The 22,763-nt window shown below is 39.8% G+C and overlaps 1 protein-coding gene across 1 annotated transcript in view; it reads right to left on the reverse strand.

Annotated features, from left to right (window-relative positions):
- DGKK (diacylglycerol kinase kappa) overlaps window positions 1-22,763 on the reverse strand; it is a 163,528-nt gene that overhangs the window by 107,645 nt on the left and 33,120 nt on the right. The window contains exons 2-4 of the mRNA XM_047843840.1: window positions 8,727-8,837; window positions 6,928-7,008; window positions 4,858-4,962 (exon numbers count right to left, since the gene is read on the reverse strand). Coding sequence (XP_047699796.1) covers window positions 4,858-4,962; window positions 6,928-7,008; window positions 8,727-8,837 — 297 coding nt within the window. The remainder of the gene's footprint in view (window positions 1-4,857; window positions 4,963-6,927; window positions 7,009-8,726; window positions 8,838-22,763) is intronic.

Here is a 22,763-nt window from a genome sequence, read left to right on the forward strand (position 1 = left end):
TAATGATTTCTTTTGTTGAGGTTCTCATTTTGTGCATGTATTATTTTCCTGGTTTCACTGAATGATCCATCTGTGCTCTCTTGGAGCTCACTGAACTTCCTTAAAACAATTACTTTGACTTCTCTTTCAGGAAATTAATAGATCTTTATTTCTTTGATGTCAATTACCGGAAAACTATTGTTAATTCTTTGGTTGTGCTCTGTTTTCTTGTTGTTGTTGGTTTTTTTTTTTTTTTTTTTTTTTTGTATTTTTGGTACCATTGCATTGATGTCTGCACATTTGATGGAGCAGTCACCTCTTTCAGACTTTACAGATTCTCTTTGGGGATAAAGACTTATCTATAGGTGGGTGTAAGGATATCAATTTGGGTTGGATATGGCGGCTCTGGTTTCAAGGTGTGCAGCAGCAGTTCCTGCTTTAGGAAGGGCACAGCAGCAAAGTTTCAGTGGAGCTCCATCAGCTGAGGCCAGTGTTGGTCAAGGCTGTGGGATTCCACAATGGTGGTAAGAGCTGTTGTGCTCCTTGGTGGTGAAGGCTCCTTGGTTATCCTGTTCTCCTTTTTCTCTACAAAGGAAGTCATTGCCAAGAAGATCCCTATTATTGTTGAGTTCAGTGTGTGGGCACACACGTGTCTGTAGGTGCCTGAATCAGGGTCACAAACACATTTGCTGTGGCAATGGTGTTGATGTCTGGGCTGTGGGCACCTGCAGAGTGGCCATGGCACTGGGGTTGGAGTTCAGGGTCATCCAGAAAAACTGGTATTATGGACTGGGGCGTAGGTGTATTTATCATGATGCCCTGGTGTGTGTGGCATGGATATGTGCTGAGCAGCCATGGAGCTGGAGTCCAGGATGTGCGTACGGCTGCAGGAGTGGAAGTTGTGATTCTGGTTGTGGGGGGAGATCAAGATGCAGTGTTGGCAGCTTAGTGGGGAGCATGCAGTGGCACTTCCCCAGTGTAGGCACAGTGGTAGCAGCTTTTTCAGGGACATTAATGCTCTCTTGGGGAGCATCACAGCAGCATGGGCTCCAGGTAACTGATTGTTTTAGCATCAATAAAGTCTGTAGAGCATCTCCATGGTGGAAGTTGCATGTGTCCACAGCATTGATGAGGACTGTTGGAATCCTCCTGCTCTCCTTTTCCCTTATGGAGGGAAGTCAGACTAAGGGGATTCTTTTTGGCCCCAAGCTCTGCCAGACTGGAGGCTGGGGCAATGCATGTAAATAACTAGCTATGCTTTTCTACATGGTCATTCTGTCTCTGTGCTCCATAGAGTTTCTACAGCTTCTTTATTGTATTCTGGAGCTCTTTCAGAGCTATTCTAGCTAGGATGTACCTCTTTATTTGTTGTTCTTGATGTTTTTGTGGGAGAGAGGATGAGCATTGGGACCTCTTAATCCACAATCTTTCTGATGTCACTATGAAAAATTAATTTTTTATACAACATTCTCAGAAGCAGTTCCTTAAATAGTTTGCTTTAAATGCTTCTAGTAACAGGAAGGTTTCTACCACAAGGGGCAGCAGATGCCATTCTTGTAGCATAAACTGAAATGTTAGAAAGTTATTCTACTAGGCCAAAGACTAGAAAAACGTTCTAACATTTAGACCTTTAACAACTGAATGGACTCTTTTGTAAGAATCTTAGTTCCCCATCTTTGGAAGCATTCAAATAAAGGCTGCATGACTTGATCTAAAGATGCTTTAAAATCTAGAATCTGGAGTCTAGATGACTCTTAAGGTCAATTCCCATTCCCATAGTCAATGGGTCCATGACAAGTCATTAGAAAAAGCTAACCTTTTAATCTAGTCTTTTAAGCAATTGCTTATTTCTAATTTTCTCCTTTCTATTCTTTCTTAAGTCTCCCAGACTCAAACCTTTTATCTGCCTATCACTTTTCTCTCTGCTTTGCCTCTTTCATACATTTAGATTTTCCCCACCTCCATCTCAGCATCTACAATTTGTCTTCCCTTTCTATCTTCATTCTGGGGCTTAACTTTGTCTTGTCTGAATTAATCTATAGCTTCATCTATGATCTTCTGTCCTCTGGTCTTTCCTTCATCTAATCCAGCTTGTACTTCTAAAATATCCTTTTGATAAACTCTCTTCTCTTTCCAATCCGTCTTTAAACTGAACTTTGATCATATTGCAACTCTTCCCTACTCTTTATTCTGGCATTGATAATCCTCTACAATCAACTTCAGGCAACCTCTCCAGACAGTTAAACTCACTTTCCCAAGCTCTTCTGGTTAAATGGAGTCCCCCTTTTACTCTGTTACAAAAAGTTTCTGTTTTTCTGTTACTCACCTTTTGCTTATACCAATTCCCCTGTTTAGGACTTACCCTTACCCCTAGTTCCCTGTCACCAATAAAACCCCATTCATCTTTCAAGGTCAATCTTAAATCTATCCTCTATTATCTCAGGAAACTTCAGCCCATACTTATCTCTTTCTCTCCTGAACTCTTATACTACTTTACTGTCTGTTTCATTCTTCTGGCAATCAATCATGCACTGTCTTGTAACATCTCTGAAAACTATTATTTATCATGAGTACTGTCATTTAACTGTTTCTTTTGTGTATCTTGTCTTCCCAACTACCTAAAACGCTCACTGTGGCTGGGAGCCAGTCACACCTTTTTTTTAATTATTTTTTTTAACGTTTTATTTATTTTTGAGACAGAGAGAGAGAGAGAGAGAGAGAGCATGAACGGAGGAGGGGCAGAGAGAGAGGGAGACACCGAATCGGAAGCAGGCTCCAGGCTCTGAGCCATTAGCCCAGAGCCCGACGCGGGGCTCGAACCCACGGACCACGAGATTGTGACTTGAGCTGAAGTCGGAGGCCCAACCGACTGAGCCACCCAGGCGCCCCAACACACCTTTTCGATCATCTATGGAACAGAACTGAGCACCTGCTAAGGGCATATTCCTTAATGTGTACTATTTTGTAGTAAGTTATCCAATTACTTTATACTGACTTTAATAGACCACTAAGTCAATAATTAATCTTCTTCACCCTATATCAGGCATTGCTGGTGACAGAGACTAAAAGAGACCGTTAGAGATAAGGTACATATGGGAGAAAGCATATTTGACTTTTTAAGCCTCATGCAAGATAAATTGCTAAGATGCTCATGATGAGACATTTCACTATCAGCTAAAAGTGTTCTTTAATAGATTTAGGTCCCTGGAGCAGCTTCACAGAAGTTGTGATTGCAACCTGAAACTCACAATTCTTCCAAGAGAGTAAACAGGTATATTATTTTTTTTTTCCTTTCTGGTTTGTGCTGGGTAGTCAATACCTAGATGTTTAATTCAACTAAATCAGGAATAGCACATCAATGCTCTGATGGCTTTCTCTAGAAGCATTTGCATTTCTAGACTAATAAGTAAAATTATACTATATAACCTTTTATGCCAAATTGAAAGTGTGTATTTCATGAGAAATGCTACAGTTTGGATAGAGATAAACCACGGGAAGGAACGGGATTGACCCACAGGGATGATGATGGAAGAGGAGCATGCAAATCACAACTTTTTGTGGCTACCACTAATTCTATGCCATAGTGGGCTCAATTGGAGTGGAGGGGGAGGAATGGGATGAAATCCTCTATTAGGAAAAGAAGAAGAAAATAACAAAGGAGTAACACAATAAGAGTATTTAATATAAAGACCATCATCAGATTCTAATCAAGAATCTCTCAATTATGCATAGACAATGTGAGCCTGGGAGAGGCCTTACAGATATGCGGAGAGATACCTAGGCCCAAGTTCAGTCAACTTATCATGTACTAATAGCCATGTGTAGCAATGAAAATCAGTGTTTAAGAGCCAGAGGAGTCATAGGGAAATGAGGACACATGGTTTTCTTCATGGCATTATTTTTACTTATAAAACCCGTTATTACCATTGGTCCATCCCAAATGCCCATAACAATCCTCTATCTTTTGCTAGTTAATTAAAATATCAGCTTCTTTTGCTTTAGGATGAACTATGTATCATTCTCTTTCTAAACCCTGGCTCTGAGATTACCCTCAGATTCATTTATTCATTTAAAAAATATTTATTGAGCCTCTACTATGTGCCACACACTGATACAAGGAAACAAATGACAAAAATCCCTCCCCTTTTGAAACTTCTAACTATTGTAGGTCTTCAGAGGAGTGGAACGAGGGCATAGCCCAGAGTTTGAATGGTATACCATTTGTTGCAGGGAGCAGTGGCCAGAGGTTTGGTATTAATAATAAGAAGAATTCTGCTAATCTTTGGAGAGGACTGCTCCTTGCTGTTCCTCCTACATTAGCATAGGGTTTAAGGACATAGGTTTTAGAATCACACAGCCTGGGTCCAAATCCTGCCTTTTCTACTGAATAGTTATTTCATCTTTGTCTATTTTTTTCTCTTTTGTGAGCCTGAGTTTCATTAGCTGTTATTGTAGTCACTCAGCAGACCCAGGTCAAAACTGCTGATTACAGCTTTGCTAACATAAGAACATCGAGGTTAGCTGCTTACATCCATCGGGCATATAGTGACATCTACATATCAAATGGATGTGTAAAGAGGAAGGCACTTGCTGGGATGAGCATTGGGTGTTGTATGTAAGCCAATTTGACAATAAATTATATTCATTTAAAAAAGAGGTATCTAAACCACATACTTACCATGGTTTGAGTCTAAGTGAATTATTCCTATTTATAAATAGTTCTAAACAAGTTTCCTAATGATATCCATCTATAATTCCTGACCAGATGGTCTCTCTACTTCCATTTTCTATTTCCCTTTTTGAAAGGTGGCTTAACTAATACAACCAATTAAACATTTACTTCTGAGAGTTGTGTGAGTTCTCTACTATTTTTCTTACCTTGCGAATTTCTCCCTGTTGAACAGTTTTTATGACATTGATCCATTCTTCCATGTCTTTCCGGTTGGGTGCAGCCAGGGTAACTTTTCGTTGTGGTGTGATCACCTAAACAAAAAGTCACATTATTAGCTGGTTCACATTCTACAAGTTTGCCCCCAAACAGAGCCTGTGAACTCTCTAAGGAACTAGGCAGGACTATCAACCACAACCCAAGCCACTTCTTAAATGTAAGACAAATTCTCAGATACCTACCCCAAATAATAATAATGGTAATAGTAATAAATAACACTTTAATGGCACTTACTATGTGCCAGTTACTGTTCTATTACACTTTATGTATACTATTTATTTCAATCTTCATTAAAACTCCATGATATGAGCATTATTATTTTTCTCATTTCATAGTCAGGAAAGCTAAGGCAAAGAAAGTTTAATGACTTGCTTAGGGCCACCTAGTAGTTAGAAAGCTGACCTAGAATTAAAATCTAGATTCTTTGGCTCCAGAATATATACTCTTAAGTACTAAGCCATGCACCATCTATTACTCCAGAGAGGTTGTCTGAAAATCCTACTCACTGATGCTCTATCTACTTAAAAAATGGTAAAAATGGTATACACTTCAGCAGGGTGTACCTCTTTCTGTTTGAGGAGAGAGTAAAAATAGTGAGGAATCTAAAAATCCAGTTTCTCTCTTGCTTATGGTCAAGCCAACCTGAAGAGAATTTTACCATTATGTCTCTTAATCCTAGCTGGTGTAAGAACCCCAGCAGGAATAATGAGAAAGCTATGCTGAGGGTCTAACAGAGGTAGACCATAGTCAGGACTTGGTTTTTTGCCAGAAGGTAGGAGGGACACAGATGGCTATAGCATCAGTGATTGCTTCAGTAACCCTACTTGTCTTTAATACAAGCCTCCCAAATCTTGGAACTAGTGCTCACAATGCCAACAAGCAATTGTTTTTTCTCCTTTTGCATGTAGCACAGCATGATTCTGTGATAGATGGGAATAGAATCTAGTGGGAACTGTGATGATGCCACTCATTTGGTCCAAACCCACTCTTGTGTGGGGCTGGTGAACAGTGCCTCTGTGTTTTAATTAGGCTAAGGGACAGCCTAGTCCTTGGGATTTCTTTGTAGAATAAAAATGAAAAACTTTAGCCTGTATGCTCATCACCCAAAGGTTGAGCTTTTTGGGACTGGGCCAACAGAACTCTTAACTTTACCCTAGGTCAGTGTGATGTAATAAGAGAGAAATGATAGTAGGGTCTCCCTCTTATAGCCTATTGCTTTCCTTTCAAAAGATTATGAAGTGTGGACCAGCGATAGAAGTAGAGGTATTGGGCCTGTAGCTCTTTAGTCTGCTAAGTACTGCTCTCCTGAAGGGGAACCCCAGTCTCCATAACCCATCACTGAGGCTGGAAGAAGACAGTTCTGGGAGGAGGTGGGTAGGAGAATTCCTGGGCCAATGGGCTTGCTATCTTTCAGTGAGATTTCTGGTCTGGATTCACTTGAATAAGCAAAGACTTATGACATTTCAGCAGTGCCAAACCCTTGAATGCATCCATAGAAAATCCTCTGCTTTCTTTGAGGTGCTCTTATCAGTAATCTCAGCACAAGGTAGTTTTCACTTTGGATTTAGGTTATTATCTATCAGATCAAAGGAGAGAGCGTCATGTAGTTTGATTTTCCTGATATGTTATACAACATATTAGCGGTCTCTTGAAAGCCTCTCAATGATACTCTTCTAAATCACCTTCACCAGGAGGATTGATTTTTTTCATAATAGTCACTTCCCCACCACCCAGAAGTCAGTTCAGATTTATACCAGGCTGGTATTAGAGAATAGGGACATCACTTTTCCCCCCTATCAGTGGGCTGGTAGAAAATATTTACATGAATAATTTTCAGCACTCATTTGCAATGCTTACTTTAAGTGGATTCCCATATACACTTTAGGATCAAAGAAGACTTGGGAAACCTGAACTCCAAAGAGGCAACACATGGGTATGGCAACCCCTTTTCCCAGCTAGCTCACACCTCTACCCATTGAGTCATTTCCAATGTTACTTACACAAAAGCTATGGAAAAGATTTCTACAGCTGCTTTCTGCCAAGGCGACCTGAGACAGATCAATTGTTTCAAAACGTGCAAACTAGGAAGATATAAGAGGGAGAAGGAAAAGAATCATCTGGTTAATAATGTCAACAGACACTAAAAGGTAAACACACACACACACACACACACACACACAATAGGCATTTTTAGCAGCCATGAACCAATCATATCTCTGGCTTCAGTGCTGGGATTTATTTAGCATCATGATTTTTTGTTGATATATCATGTGACAAACAAAAACCAAACCAAACTAAAGCAAAACACAACACTTCCTAAAACTCTTATGTGGATTTACAGGAAAGCTTAGGTGGTTCAGAATTATTCAAAACTAAGGTTTTATGCTGGAGAAGATAAAGGGATATGGTTTAACTAAGGGCCTAGTGGAGCAGATAGAAGTTATTAATTCCTATTTTATCAGCTGGCAACCTCTGACTTTTTTGCTAGTCCTATCCAGTTTGAGGCCTGCATCTCCTTATAAACTGGTTCTAATAGGTAACATCCAGCCAGCAGCAAGGATAGCAGCACTAGGAATACAGATAGGGCTGGCTTCACTGGTATGCATCTTATGCATTCATACAGGGCACCATGTTCAGCAGGGCCCTGCACTTGGTTTAATGTTCTGCTATTGCAATCTTGACATTTTTAATAATTTTATCCTTGAGTGTGTATTTTGTAAATGAAGTCCAGTGGGACAATGGCTCATGGACATGAGCAGGGGAGATATGCACAATCTGCATGTCCACCCCATGCCTTGTCACTCCATTTGCATTCATGATGCCCATGAACATACAATTCCAGTGGACTCATGATGTGTAAGAGTTCAGTAAGACTCAAAGCAAATATAAGGTAAGCATGCTGTACCTATGATTGAGGACGTAAGGGAACTGTTAACCCTGAGAGTCCACAATTTCTGTAGAGACCAGGACTTGCTTCAAATACAGAAAAAAGCAATAGTGTTCTAAGAAACATGAACAACCAAGGAACCCTATTGTGTTTTTTCTTACTTATGTTACTTCCCTGTATTAGCCAATAATTTATGTTGAAATGATAACATTGAAGGAAAGAAAGATAGGGTAGCCCATAGTTCCTTTTCCTTTTAGTCAGGGCATTGGTAGAATGTGTAAATATCAAGATGTGAAATAAAAACAGTTTAGCTGGTTTTGTATACTGTTAAGAACAAAATATATATGTGTGTGTATGAGCTACTAAATACAACTTATATAATTTTTGTGGTTTTTCATATGAATTAAATGCTTTTATATTTGTTTTTATAACTGACATTGTACAATGTGCAGATGAATGGCAAAAATACTCATAATTTAACATTTTATTTTTTCTTTACTTAGAATGACATTGAACAACAAATAAAAGATGCCATGACAAATCATTGCATTATATTTTTGTATCTTTAATGACATTTTTTCCTTGATTTTTAAATAAGGGGCCCTGCATTTTCATTTTGTACGAAGACCCACAAATTATGTAGTTGGTTCTGAGTGTAGAAGCTAACTGAGGAATCTGTAAAAGGGAAGGGAAAGAGGAAGGGAAAAGGAAAGAACAGTATCCCCCCATTTGGCCCAAAAGAACAAGTTAAAAGAAAAATAGATTTCAACTTCTACCTTGATATTTGCCAACATGTCTTTACCTATTAGCCTATTTCTCCACACAAACATTTCCTGAAATCCCCACCCATTAACCCAAATGACAAAATTCTATAGATATTCTATAGAATAAATATTCTATATTTTCTCTTACGGCGGGATGGTGTGCAAAACAGAGTCTTTGTCCTCGAACCAGAAAATATCTAAGCTTCCATCTCTTGAAGGAATTACAGTTCTTCAACAGAGGTCCTTCCTTCAGTATTTTCTGAAAAATAGAAGCATAAGGTTTAGTAGTTAGTTGAATTTGCAAGACCATATAATTTGTCCTCTCAGTTAAGAATATCAGACATCTGGAAGGCTCTATCTCTGTCACATATCTGAGGAATGGCCTGAGGGACAGACAAAAATACAAGGAAATTAGTTCAGTCTGAAAAGGAATTGGTTATCTTTGGATATCACATTAAGATTATATAGGCTCTAAGTTCCTTGAGATATATGGCCCAAGAACCATGGAGAACATCTCCACTGGTGGTCAGGGATAGGGATGAGTGACATGAACACAAAAATAAGAACAACATTCCTGGGCACCTGGGTGGCTCAGTCGGTTGAGTACCTGACTCTTGGTTTTGGCTCAGGTCATGATCTCAGAATTCATAGGTTCGAGTCCTGTGTCAGGCTCTGCACTGACAGCATGGAGCCTGCTTGGGATTCTCTGTCTACCTCCCTTTCTCTGTCCCTCCCTCCACTTACTCTCTATCTCTCTCTCACACACACACAAAATAAATAAGTCGGGGCACCTGGGTGGCTCAGTTGGTTGAGTGTCCAACTTCGGCTCAGATCATGATCTCACAGCTCAGGTCATGATCTCACAGTTCGTGAGTTTCAGCCCCGCATCGAGCTCTGTACTGACCACTCAGAGCCTGGAGCTTGCTTCAGATTCTGTGTCTCCCTCTCTCTCTGCTCCTCCCCCACTTGCGCTCTGTCTCTACCTCTCAAAAATAAATAAACATTAAAAATTAAAAAAATAAATAAGTAAACTTAAAAAAAATTAAAAAAAAAGAACATTCCTAGGACAGAACAATTAATAGGCAAAAAGGCAGATTTTCTTGGAAGTCTCCACATTGTAACTCTATACTGTTCTATCAGCTTTAGAACGTTTCTTTTAGAATATTAAGCTGGATCATATCCCTTCCCTGCTCACAAAACTCCAATAGTTTCCTAAAATTTTAAGAACTAAATCCAAAGTATTTATCATGAATTCAAAGGATTCATGATCTGGTAAGAAAGGACAAAAAGGCACCAAAAAGTAAATACTTTCTGATTATTTTCTTTATGTACTTCAAGTCTGGTCACTGCTTTTTCACTTCCTTATTTAACAGACGGACTCTAACCAAGCATTGAGTCTATTTACCATTTTTACCTCAAGAAAGTTTAGAGTTACATTTATGGGATACAAACCAACATACAAGTTTGCCATTTGGGAGAAGTATTCACATCCACCAAGTTGGAACCAAACCCATACTGAATGGACAAAGAGCCAGACTTAGTTTAAGTCACCAAATCAAGGCTCTACCATGAACTCCATCCATAATCTAAATTAGAATTCACCACTGAGTGGTTGTGTAAGTGTTTTGTTTGGCCCACCTAGTGTTTTTGTTTTTGTTTTTTGTTTGTTTTTTAATTACTTTATTTATGTATTTATTTATGTATTTATTTATTTATTTATTATTTGAGAGAGAGAGCATGGGGGAGAAGGGCAGAGGGGGAGAGAGAAAATCTTAAGCAGGCTCCATGCTCAGTGTAGAGTCTAACACTCTACAAGGTTGTAGGGCTCAATCCCACAACCTTGGGATCATGACCTGAGCTGAAATCAAGAGTCGGATAGTCAGCCGACTGAGCCACCCAGGTGCCCCAGTTGATAATATTTAAAATGCAGAATATTTCATATATATAAAAATTAAGGTTTCCTATTTCTTAAAAAACCCCAGAACATCTGGTAACAGTGTGGACCTATATTCTTACATAGCAACAATCTGGTGGAACAGAGTAGCAGCTGCTCCCTTCAGATTGGGGTGTCTGACTCCAGCAGGCATTTGAGTTTGGGACCCTGATCTAAGCAATACTTTGCTACTCCCATTCTCCCAAATATACACACATCTATTACACTCTCTGTCCAATTCTTTAAGCTACAAGGTAGTACTAGTAGAGAGAACCTCTGTCAATTATAAAATAAGTTCATGAACAAAGTTTACCTGAATCCTCTTGATAACTTATGAGAGTTTCAAGATTATTGTAATACTTTCGAGATGCTTACAAAAGAATAGTGCCAAGGAGGCAAGACAAAGAGAACAACAAGATGTTGTGGGAAGGGTAAATGTGTCAGGGAGAGGGAGAAATTATATTTAAGTTGTTGACACTGAATCATCAATTGAGAAAACAACTCTTCTCTTTTTTTAATGTTCATTTATCTTCCAGAAAAAGAGCACAACTCTTCTAAGCATTGAAATTACATCATTCTTTCCTTTCTCTGGTCTGGTGGCCTATGGTATATACACTCTCAATGATGGTATTTAATTTTTTCTATCCTAACTTTCTCACCTTCATGCCATATATTCTTCCACACTGTCTTCATGATACCTAAGCAGTCATATCTGTCTCCTTCTGTTAAAGACTTAAGCTCAAAATTTTAACTGCTTCAACCACTGAATCCATGCCCATTATTTCTGCCCATTTCCCAAGTTATTCTACTCTGTTGAATACTAAATGCTCCTTGTACTGTTCTTATTTTGTCACATACAGTGCCCTTTGTAATGGCTCATTTTATAGTTTTTGGATGGATATTTTTCCCTTCCCTCCATTTTCAGTTTAAAGCTTCCCTTAACTTCTTTAAAGCCACCCTTAACATCAACATTCCTCTTACTGCTCTGCCATGCCTAATTATCTTTTCTTCCTGTTCCTTTGGAGGAGGGGGGCGCATGATGGGATGAGGTAGTAATGAGAAATGAGAATCTTCCAGAAGATTCCCAGAACTCTGGCCTTTCTGGCCTTCAGAAAATTCTCAGACCCTGGTGATTTGAAACACTGAAATAAGTAGAATTCATCCTCTTCTCTCCAGCTGCTTCCTTCCATCAACCCTTAGTAATGATCACTCTTTAATTTCACTTCCTGGTACTTAAGAAATGTTCTCTTTTCTTTTCTTACCTGTGCCTTCCTAATTAATGACATCCTGTTATCCATCCAAGGACACAGTGAACCAATTAATTAATTCATCTATTAATATGAGGACACAGCAAGTCATCAAAACCTTCAGTTCTCATTCCATGAACCTAGCATTTGTCATAGTCAAGAAAAAGGAAAAAAATACTTTGTGGTGCATATATCATTGGATAGAATGCTTCATTCATATTTTATGAGCTCCTCCTATGGACTCCACCTTTGGGTAGGCTCTTTGCAGTAGCTGAAGGCACATTCCCCATCTCAAAGATGAGGATAGTGGGAGTGGAGGAGGAGAGACTGATATTTCATGTAGAGAAACTCAAAGGTATGTGAGATCAGAGAATTATTTAAAAGAGCCTTGGAGGCTTCATGCTTATTGCTCTAAATTTTTACCTTCTTGTTCAAATGAGGTGTTCCACCAAGACAGTGGCTGTCTACTCATATATCCTGTCATTGGGCACACCAGCCAAATCACAATGATCTCCTTTTTGTCCCATAATATTAAACAGGTCACTTTGAATGCACTAGCTTTAAGTATATGGCTATCTACTCAATGCCCATAGGAGGTTGGTTGGTAACAAAAGGCTCATCAAGACCTAGCAGGGGAATTGGAGAGACCAAGATAAGTTGCTACTAAGTTCTAAGTGATCGTTAATGATTGAATGCTGACCAGTGTTACAAGCTTATTACATTTTTCAAGACAAGCTGGCCATCTAGGCTATAATTTGTGTGAATTTTTATAATATTGAAATGCTAGCAACTAATTAAATTTAAAAAAAAAATTGTGAGTGCCAAACAAAACATGTATGCAGGCCAAAGTCTACCCATAGGAACCAGTTTGTAATTTCTGAACTATAACTATTGTCACTTTCTCTAGAGGACAAAGTGAATGAATTGGTGGGTATTTCTTTTTTTTTAATTTTTTAAAATGTTTATTTATTTTTGAGAAAGAGAGAGGGCATGAGTCAGGGAGGGTCAAAGAGAGAGGGAGACACAGGATCTGAAGCAATCTCCAGGCTCTTAGCTGTCAGCCCAGAGCCCAATACAGGGTTCGAACTCATGAACCATGAGATCATGACCTGAGCTGAAGTTGGACATTCAACCGACAGAGCCACCCAGGTGCCCCAAGTGGCGGGTATTTCTAGTGTCAGAGGAGATCGCAACGTATGGGTTCTGAGTTTGTGTATGAGGATTCTCTCCATATGAGATATATATTACCATGTTGGGAGCAGATAAATGTTGATGTGATTTAGGTATAATAGGGAGGAAGGTTAGAAGGTCATAAAAGAGTTTAAGTTCTAAACACAGACTCTATATCATCAACTCTGAACTTCTACAAATATCCAAATCTGGGTAGAAGAAGGTAATGTTCCTATAGTTCCTTTCCTTTTCAACTCTGTTCCTTTTTGGGAGAAACTTACCTACTAACCCAATCCTTATTTTTAAATAAACCTCTCTTTATTTAAAAACTCAATAAGTGGCTCCTGGAAGCCAGTTTGAACAAGTAGAAGCTAAAAATCACTCAATGGGTAGTCTCAAGTCAATAAAATATGTGCATGCAAACAAACTTTTACCTGCTCAAGTCCACTAAACCTAACAAGGATGTGACACAAAAATTAGAAGACACACACACACACACACACACACACACACCCTGCAAAGGGAAGCTTTGGAAGAAGAGCCCTTGTCTATCCCATGAGAGGATTTGCACAGTGTTTCCAAGTTCCTGGCTGCCTACAGATAATATCATCTCATTGCCCTTCACCACAACCATTCAGTGTTATCTCTAATTTCCAGAAAGTAAATCTGGGGCTTCGACATTTTCTGTTGCTTTGCTTGAGGAGCCACAATTACAAAATGCTGGAGGGCTCTATGCTCTTTCCACTACTCTGTCCATGACAAACAAACTGGGAGAGACTGATTAATTAGTACGTGCATCACAGAGTGAACATACTACCCTCCAAACTTCATCCTGAAAGACAAGGCCATAGATATTTAAGAATTAAAACTTGTTCTGAGAATATCTCTGAATACTCAATACTAAAACTGTTAATGAGCTTCCCTCCAAGAGGCAAATGGTAATCCATGGGGGGCAAGAGGTAGTTCTCCTGTTTTTTTAAAGTAAACGTAGGATTGACTAGAAGAGTAATGAGAATTCATATATATGCAGCATTTTCAGTTGATAAAGTCCTTCTACTTTTGTTATTGAATCCTTTCAGAAGTCCTCTGAAGTAGGTAGTGAAAGCATCTAACTCAGTTCTGTCCTTTGAAAGATCACCTGAACTTCAGTTTAAGTGGCTTGTCCATATATTTTTTGTTTCTAAGACATTATCAAGATATTTGAACATTTTCCTCTCAAATAAGATTGCCAATGTTTATTTTGCATTTCTGAGATTTTGCAGTGTCTTGAGGCTAAAATATTTGTCAGAAGAATGCATCTCTAATGTTATTATGAAAGGCAATGAAGAACAGGATTCTAAATGGGAAATTGTTCTTGGTGGCCACCTTTATAGGCACACAGCGGTTTCATAAAATGGAGCACACCTGTAATCCTTTTGGTCCAAGCTGCCACACTTCTGTGGCATTTTTTTTTATGCTTCAATTAGAAAGAAGTTAGGAAGAGTCATAGGATCCTTGTGCATACTGAAATGTCATGTGACCCACCTAATGCTTCTCAAACCAGGACATACTACAGGCGAGCCTCCTAGTCCTTCCTGCCAGTTCTGACACTAAAACCCAAATGACACTGCAGTGTCTACTCTTAAACTCTCAAGGTTGGCTCTTTTGTAGTGGGAGTGTGTGTTGAGTTCAATTACCAAAGAGATTGATCAGCTTCACTCAAATCCAAGAATGCAGGACTTATCAAGGCATAGGTAGTTCAGGTTCACACAAAATGTCTTTCCCTAAACTATGGCAGCATTTTCAGAGAAAGTCAGAGCTTTGGAAAGCTCTGTTTCAGTTTCCTTTTGGATCCTCTTTGATAAGCCAATCTCTGTTATTCCCAGAAACTCTGGCATCCTGGCACAGAAGATCTCTCTCCCTGATGCTCTACAACTCAGCATGTACAAATTAATTGCCAGCAGTGAGGGTAAGCATTTCCCTTGCCCCATATGTATTAAATATCTTCTATAAAATATCTCAACAGGGTCTGAAAAGCAGACCAATTTCCTATATATAATTAACACCTGCCTGCTGCTTAACTGGGAAAGGGCAAGTACAGCGGTTGCTGTGACCTTTTCCTGTGCTCCTCCCAAATCCCCCAAACTATCTGCTATGTATGTTTTCTGTGGTTTAGTGGTTTTTTTGATGGATGAGGCTTTGTTTTTTTTTTTTTACTCTCTCCTAGCAAAAGGAGCCTGTATTACATAGCCAAATTGAATTCCACCCCCAGCCAATCAAAGAGTAGGCAAGCATCATGACATGCACCAATACCTGTTATTAGCTGGCTGCTATTCTGTTTTACTTTCTCATGCTGCTTTTCAGAGTGAGGTGGATCAAGCTGGGGGATGAGTAGCTTATCACTCTTCAAGTGAGAACTGGACTTCCACTATGAGCACAGCTGGGGAAGCCAGCTTTATGCCTATGGCTCCTTCAGTCTAAAAACCTGGAACATCTCCTTGCTTTGGGGATGGAGGTGATGGGAAGAAAGCCATTTCCCAAAATGGCCTGCCAAAGTTGATTCAGAGCAACAGTGTTTGATTTGGTTAAAATGCAACTCTGGGTGCTTCAAGCTTTAAAAAAAGGCCAGATCTGCTGTTTCACTGAAAGCTTTACATTCCCCAGGGTCCTGTTGACATGGCAGGAGTCAGACAGACTGGCTCCAGCACTGACTAGCTGTGTGACCTTGGGAAAATCACTTAACCTCTCTGAGACTCAATTTCCTTGTCTTGTTAGATGAGGATATCTCACAAAGCATGTGCCTGTGACTCTGTAAGTGTGAGTCCCTTATGGATTGTGGAAGCAGGGGCTTGTGCTACAGTTCCACTCATCCCACTATTAGGAGCTTCTCCTTTGGCACTAGCAAGCCTGGCTGACCAAGGACTACAGTAGAAGAATGAGAAGGTGACCAATTGTCCCAGTTTTCCTAGGACTTTCAGTGCTAAAACCATGAGAGTCATGGGAAAACCGAGATCTGTTGGTCACCCTAACACTGAGGAGCTAGAGTTTTCTACTGCTCAGGTCTACAAGGACTATAGCTGCAAATCCCTCCCACTACTTCCTGTGCTAAGGAAGAATTATAGACAATCATCCATGTCCCTGTTCTCTATTAGTGAAATAAAATAAATTTGAGAACAATGCTCCTTTTTTTCTGAATAGGCAAAAACTTTAAGCAGTTTCTCACATATAATTCAAAATATATTTTATACACATGCACAAACATATACACATATTATGTTGCCTTCACATAAATCATAGCATTCTATGCACAGTTTTGTTTCTTACTTTTGATGCTTAATTTATCATGGAGTCCTTTCAGTATTGGTACATACTGAGCTGCCTCATTTCTTTTTACAACTGCATAGCATTCCACTGTATGGATGTAATGTGATTTATTTAAACAGTCCCCTATTGATGGACAGTGATTTAAAATCTTATTCTATTACAAACAATGCTGCTGTGACTTTCTGCATATATATATATATATATATGTGTGTGTGTGTGTGTGTGTGTGTGTCATTTTGCACTGGTATGATATATTGATAAAATAAATATCAAGGGTTGGTAACTTTAAAACTAGTCTACTGGGACCATAAAGCCTAAACACATATATCTTCTCAGATCTCTCTGCTCTCCCTTTCCTTTTTCTCTTATTGGAGTTTCCTAGGAAGGGTAAGGACAACTAATTGCTTGGGGGTTGGATAGGAGGTGAGAAATTTGGATCTAGGCTGACAAAGTGCAGAAAACTGTAACCTGGCTCTCAATAATTGCCCTGGGACCGGCAGCAGCCAGGAAGGGGGAAGAGCTCAGCTGAGTCTTCCCAGACCTACACACAGATTTGAATACTTGTTTTGCTGTGTTGAACTGAGCAGACTTGAACACGCTATTTCACTGCTATAAGTTACCACTAGTAACTTGGCTTAAGGTGGGGATATGAAGGTGGGGTCTTTGTAGTTCAAAGTTTGTGCTTGTGCCACAAAACTGCTTTTTAATTGTCAGAGCTAACCTTGACCTTACCAATGACTAATTTTCTCCCTCCTCACACTGTTAGAGATCATGAAAATAAGGCCCTAAGAGGGACTATATTTACCTAAGTCAAACAGCAAATTAGTGGTAAGACTAGCCAGGACTGGGTTTCAGGCCATTCTGTTTTAGTGGTGTGGGGAATCCTCTTTGACTCTTTAGTGGGAGTGAAGGTTCCCTATAACCACAGCCATTGAGTTTGTTCTGTATTGGCAGTGCTTCCTGGAACATGTGTATAATTTTGGGGGCTCTAGGATAGCATGTAAAGGGATTTGAGGAGACCAGCAGGAATATAGTTTGACTCCATGGGTTGAATCAAGAGGAAGGGCTGGGTCAGAGCTTTGGAAGTTTGAGAGAAAAGTGGCTTATGGTAAGGCTTCCTACAGAAGGTTGGCCTTCCTCTGCAAATGCAGGGAAGGCTAAAGGTGTCAAATAGAGGAAAGAGGATTGTTTTTGAGCCTTGGGAGAACCAAAAGTTTAGATGCAGAAAATTCAGTGAAAGGAATGGTGTAAGTGGGAGCTTAGTGGAAGGCTCCTGTTGCTAAAGCACAGTTGCTAACAGTTAGAAAAGGAAGTTCTGTGGTCATACAAGGTCCCTAAAGGAAAGATATCAGGGAATTTTGGATGCTGTTCTTCAAGTTAGCTAAGATCACAGAGACTGAGGCACCAATTATCTTATCTAGTGCCACCAACTTACAAAGAATGACAAAGGATGCCTGCTTCCAACTGCCTCCTTCCCCACTCTTTTGCCTGACCATCAGCTACCAAGGATGGATAGGTTCTTCTGTGGGTATTTCTTCTTGGGGACACTCCCCCTACTGCTTCCAGCTCTGAGATCCCACCACCAAGCCACATGCTATCCTCACCACCTCCTATGAGACCACTGGCTCCTGTTCTGACTCTGGTGATGTCCTCATTGAAGCAGCCAAGGCAGCAAATTCTTCTCTAAGTTTCTCTTCAAACATCCCACTCCAAAAGAAGAGAGTTGTTTTTGGCTGACAAATGCCACTATTAGCCCTTGATTTACATGCATTATCTCATTTAATGCCCACAGTAACAACCCTGTAAGGGAGATGGAGAAGTTGAGGCTTAAAGAGTTTGACTATTTCCAAGTCATACAGAGTAGCAGAGCTGGGGTTGAAACCCAGGTTTGTTTGACTCTACTGCCTGTCCCCTCTGAATACCAAGCATCTACAAGATGGTCACCACGTTCTGGCTTGGGTGTCAGGTATAACCTGGGTATCACTTCAGTCCACTTCTTTCTTCTCCCAGTAGCCACTATTTCACCCAATAGAAAAATCCATGGACTGGTAATGTCTGAAGATTTCCTACTAGTTTAGCTGGAGTAGACCATATACTGCAAATGATTCACACATGGGAAGGAAAAAAAAATCACAGTACTTTGGAGAGGTGCCTGAGATGTCATAATCCCAAATTTTCCATAATTTTATACTTTGTAACCACATGCTATACCATGCCTACAAGCTCTTAAACCTGGGGACTTCAGCCTTTAGAGGTATTTTTAAATGCTTGCAACCTAGGGCCATAGGAACCTTGTAAACATGCAACTATATAGCTCATTCGGCTCCAATTCACTCAAAGAGCACAGCAATGCAGAGTCAATTGATGTTTTCTGTGCTTTGGTCTTTATAAAATACCTCTTTCCAAGCATGGCTTCAAGTGTCTCTCATAATGTGGGTGTGACAAGCCCATATCACCTAACCCATGTACTTGGGGAGTTGGGGAAACTGCCTTATTGCCAAACTGGCCGAATGCAGACAAACTATCTGAAGGCATGCACAGGACCTAAGAATACATTTACTAACAGGTCCTCTTGGGATGAAGTGGTTATATAATAAAAAGGGATGTGTGAGTTTTCATTTTTATTTGTTTTCAGCTTTATGAAGTGGTGTTGACAGGAATCATGAAGTTGACAGATGGAAACTGATACTAGAACCAGTTGGTTCTGCTTGCTTCTTGCAGCAATAGTGGTCCAGGGAAGATGAAATTAATTAATTAGTGTATGTGAGGGGGGAACTGCCATCCTGCAGTATAACTCTCTTCCATGACCTCTGGTAAAGAAATATGGCATAATCAAGTGTGCCATTAGCAGACATCTTCATGGTTAATGAGGGTAATGCCATGCTGGTAATGCCAAAGGGAAAATTTTCTCTGACCTGGAAAGCTTCTAGTAGTAATAATAAAAGATTAACTTGGCCATGCAACTAGTGAACAAAAGCATTCTTTAAGAATATTACTATAAAAGACTATAAAACAGCGTTGCTGTTACTGCTGCCTCGTCCTCCCAGGAGCCACTTGCCACAGCCTGTTCAGATGCTTTACCCTAAGACCTATTGCTACCCTCTTCATAGTTTTGGACCTTCACTTTTTTTTCCCCTGTTGAAACACCATCCAGATCTGCATCCCTTTCTAACTTTTCCCTGCAGGCAAACATCTGGTAAAACTACACCCCCATCTCTATCCAGGCTATATTTAAGGGATTAAGACTCCTCAGATTCTCAATGACTACTAACTACAATAATCAAATTATAACACCCACTGCCAGGGCTTACCATCTGAATTTTCAGACTGTTACCATCTGAATTTTGTGCTGCTCAACTCTTGATAACCTATCCAGAAAAGTAAAAATGCACTAAGGGAGAGGGAAAGAGAGAGAGGAAGGGAGAGATAAGTGTATTATAACTCAAGCTGACAGGCCTGGAAAGAGGGAAGAAGAGAGGAATAGAAAAGAAAAAGGAATAAGATGAGTGTGTTACATTGGAGGAGCAGCTGGGGATGGCAATGATCATTCACGGACTTGTAAATGAAAAAAGATGTTTGTTTTACCACTAGTGATGCATAGGATTCCCAGTGGTCCTGGAACCATCTCTCAGCCACCATTTCATTAGCTCTGAGATTGTGTCCTAATCAATGTGTGCAGCTTTCTTCTCAGAGTTGCTGGGGAGAATGCAGCATTGACTAAACTGGGAAGAGAAGGATTATCAGCTGAGATATGGGGGACAGCTAGATCTGGATCACACAAAAGATAAACAGTAAGAAAAATTGTCATCTGGGAGGGTGAGGGGACTAACCTTTAATTGGAAACAGAGCTTAACAAACCAGGATTGCTTAAGAAAGGGAAGGAGCAGGAGAAGTGGCTGGGGAGAGAGGAGAGAGACCAGTGTGAAACAGACTAGTAGCAATATACAAACACCAAAATTGATAAACAGAGAAATATGAAGCACAGATAATCCCTCTTGTCCCTTTCATCCTTTCATGCATATGATAAAAAGTAATATATTAAATCTGTAAATTGATTTGGGTGGTATAGGTATTTTAACAATATTTGCTTTCCCAATCCATGAGCATGGAATATCTTTCCATTTGGTTGTGTTACCTTCCATTACATTCATCAGTGTTTTATAGTTTTCTGTGTACAGGTCTTTTACCTCCTTGGTTAAGTTTATTATAGGCACAATTCTAATATCTACACCTTTTCTGAAGTGTCCATTATGGCATCCTTGTAGTCACATTGTATACATTATTACTAATACAATACTTCCAGGTAAGTATTACTGCCTTAATATTACAGCTAAGGCACTGAAACCCAGAATGGTCAATCATATTCTCCAACATCATACATAGTTACAAAGGAAGATGACTGTCAACCCAAATCTGTCTGATTTATTATACTATACACACAGCCTCTCTCTCCTAGAAAGTATGATTTTTAAAATTTTTAAAAATATTTATTTATGGGGCGCCTGGGTGGCGCAGTCGGTTAAGCGTCCGACTTCAGCTGGGTCACGATCTCGCGCTCTGTGAGTTCGAGCCCCGCGTCAGGCTCTGGGCTGATGGCTCGGAGCCTGGAGCCTGTTTCCGATTCTGTGTCTCCCTCTCTCTCTGCCCCTCCCCCGTTCATGCTCTGTCTCTCTCTGTCCCAAAAATAAATAAACGTTGAAAAAAAAATTAAAAAAAAATTTATTTATTTCTGAGAGGTAGAGACAGAGTATGAACAGGGGAGGAGCAGAGAGATAGGGAGATGGAATCAGAAGCAGGCTCCAGGCTCTGAGCCGTCAGCACAGAGCCTGATGCAGGGCTTGAACTCACAAGCTGTGAGATCACGACCTGAGCCAAAGTCAGATGCTTAACTGATTGAGCCACCCAGGCTCCCTGAAAGTATGATTGATTTGAGGTGAGGGAGAGGGTAGTTTCCAAAACCACAGGTGGTCTGAATGATCCAGTTTTGGAGTTTTCATAGAAATATTTGTACATGGGAGCAATATGGGCAGCAATATGGCACCTGGGAGAGACAGTGGGCATAATGGACCCTGAATTCCATGGAGTTTGGTACCCATCAGTAAGCTGCTATGTGAGCAAGTCACATCATTTCCCCACGCTGCCATCTCTTTGCTAGGAAATGCAGATAAAGATGCTAAAATTTGGCATATGTTTCATTAAGGGAAGACCAAGACGTAAGAGACAAAACTATTAATATTGTTCAAGTCTGTTGCCATAAAGTATCCTTCCACCAAATTAAAGACTGCAGGGATAGGTCCTGGACTCAGGAATAGAAATTATTTCAAAACTGGGGTGCCTGGGTGGCTCAGTCGGTTAAAGGTCCAACTCTTGATATCAGCTCAGGTCATGATCTCACAGCTCAGGTGGTGAGATTGAGCCCAGCGTTGGGCTCCACTCTGAGTGTGGAGTCTGCTTGGGATTCTCTCTCTCTCTCTCTCTCTCTCTCTCTCCCCCTCCCATGCTCATGTTCTCTCACACACACATTCTCTTTATCTCTCAAAATAAATAAATAAACATTAAAATATTATTTCAAAGTCGAGCAGGCCAGAAAGACAAAATTCTTGGTAAATCACAATTATGTGTCATGGCTGAGTTATGTGTGACCAGCACAGTGCCTAGAGTGCCACGATGTACCCATAGTAGGTACTTGATGGTTGTATATAAAATGAAATTGAGTACAGGAAAAACACCCTTGGAGAGAATAATGAGAAAGGCTATTCTTGAATGTTTCTATTGATGGGCTCCTAAAAGTCACTTGCTGTTGTAGGAAACACATGATAAAGATCCTTGTATTTCCAAGCACATATATTTAGGCAAAAGCCAATTAAGTATAGTAAAAAGGAGTGTAGATTTTGGAGTCAGATAAACCTGGATTTGAAACTCAGCTCCATCACTTATTGGGTATGTGCCCTTGGGCGAGTAATTTAACTTACAAACCTCAGCATTTTTATCTGCAAAAACATATATAATGACATTCAACTCTTAATAAAGACCAAGAGAATACATGAAAGTGCTTAGTACTAAGTATAAATTCAATACTTATTTCTTCTTTCCTTTTGTGGATATGGTGACAATACTTTTTGACCCCTAACTTGGAACACAAGTCTTGTTAAGTGCAAGCATATATTTGATTGCAACAGGATACTGGGGAGTTCAATTTGAAATCAGTGTTTTTCCCCAAATTTGACATCATAGTTTAGTATACTGTCAATACTATACTAATAATCCAAAACTAGTGGATCTTTACTCCAGAGGTTAGGGTGCTTTTGATTTTTATGGATTACTCCATGTGAGCACACTCTCCTTCCCATGAGTAATGGAGCAGGGATCACTGGGAAAGGAAACAAAGACTATAAATAGAAAATCAAATTTATTCTGTAGAGGAATTTGTGATTCTGTCCCCATAAAGATAGTCATAGTGCCGGGACTTTTGAACTTTGCCCTGCAAAAAACATAACCTAGACCATAAGGGCTTTTGATTATAGGTATGAAT

Source organism: Prionailurus viverrinus, chromosome X (assembly GCF_022837055.1).
Source record: "Prionailurus viverrinus isolate Anna chromosome X, UM_Priviv_1.0, whole genome shotgun sequence".
In the NCBI taxonomy this organism is placed as follows: domain Eukaryota; kingdom Metazoa; phylum Chordata; class Mammalia; order Carnivora; family Felidae; genus Prionailurus; species Prionailurus viverrinus.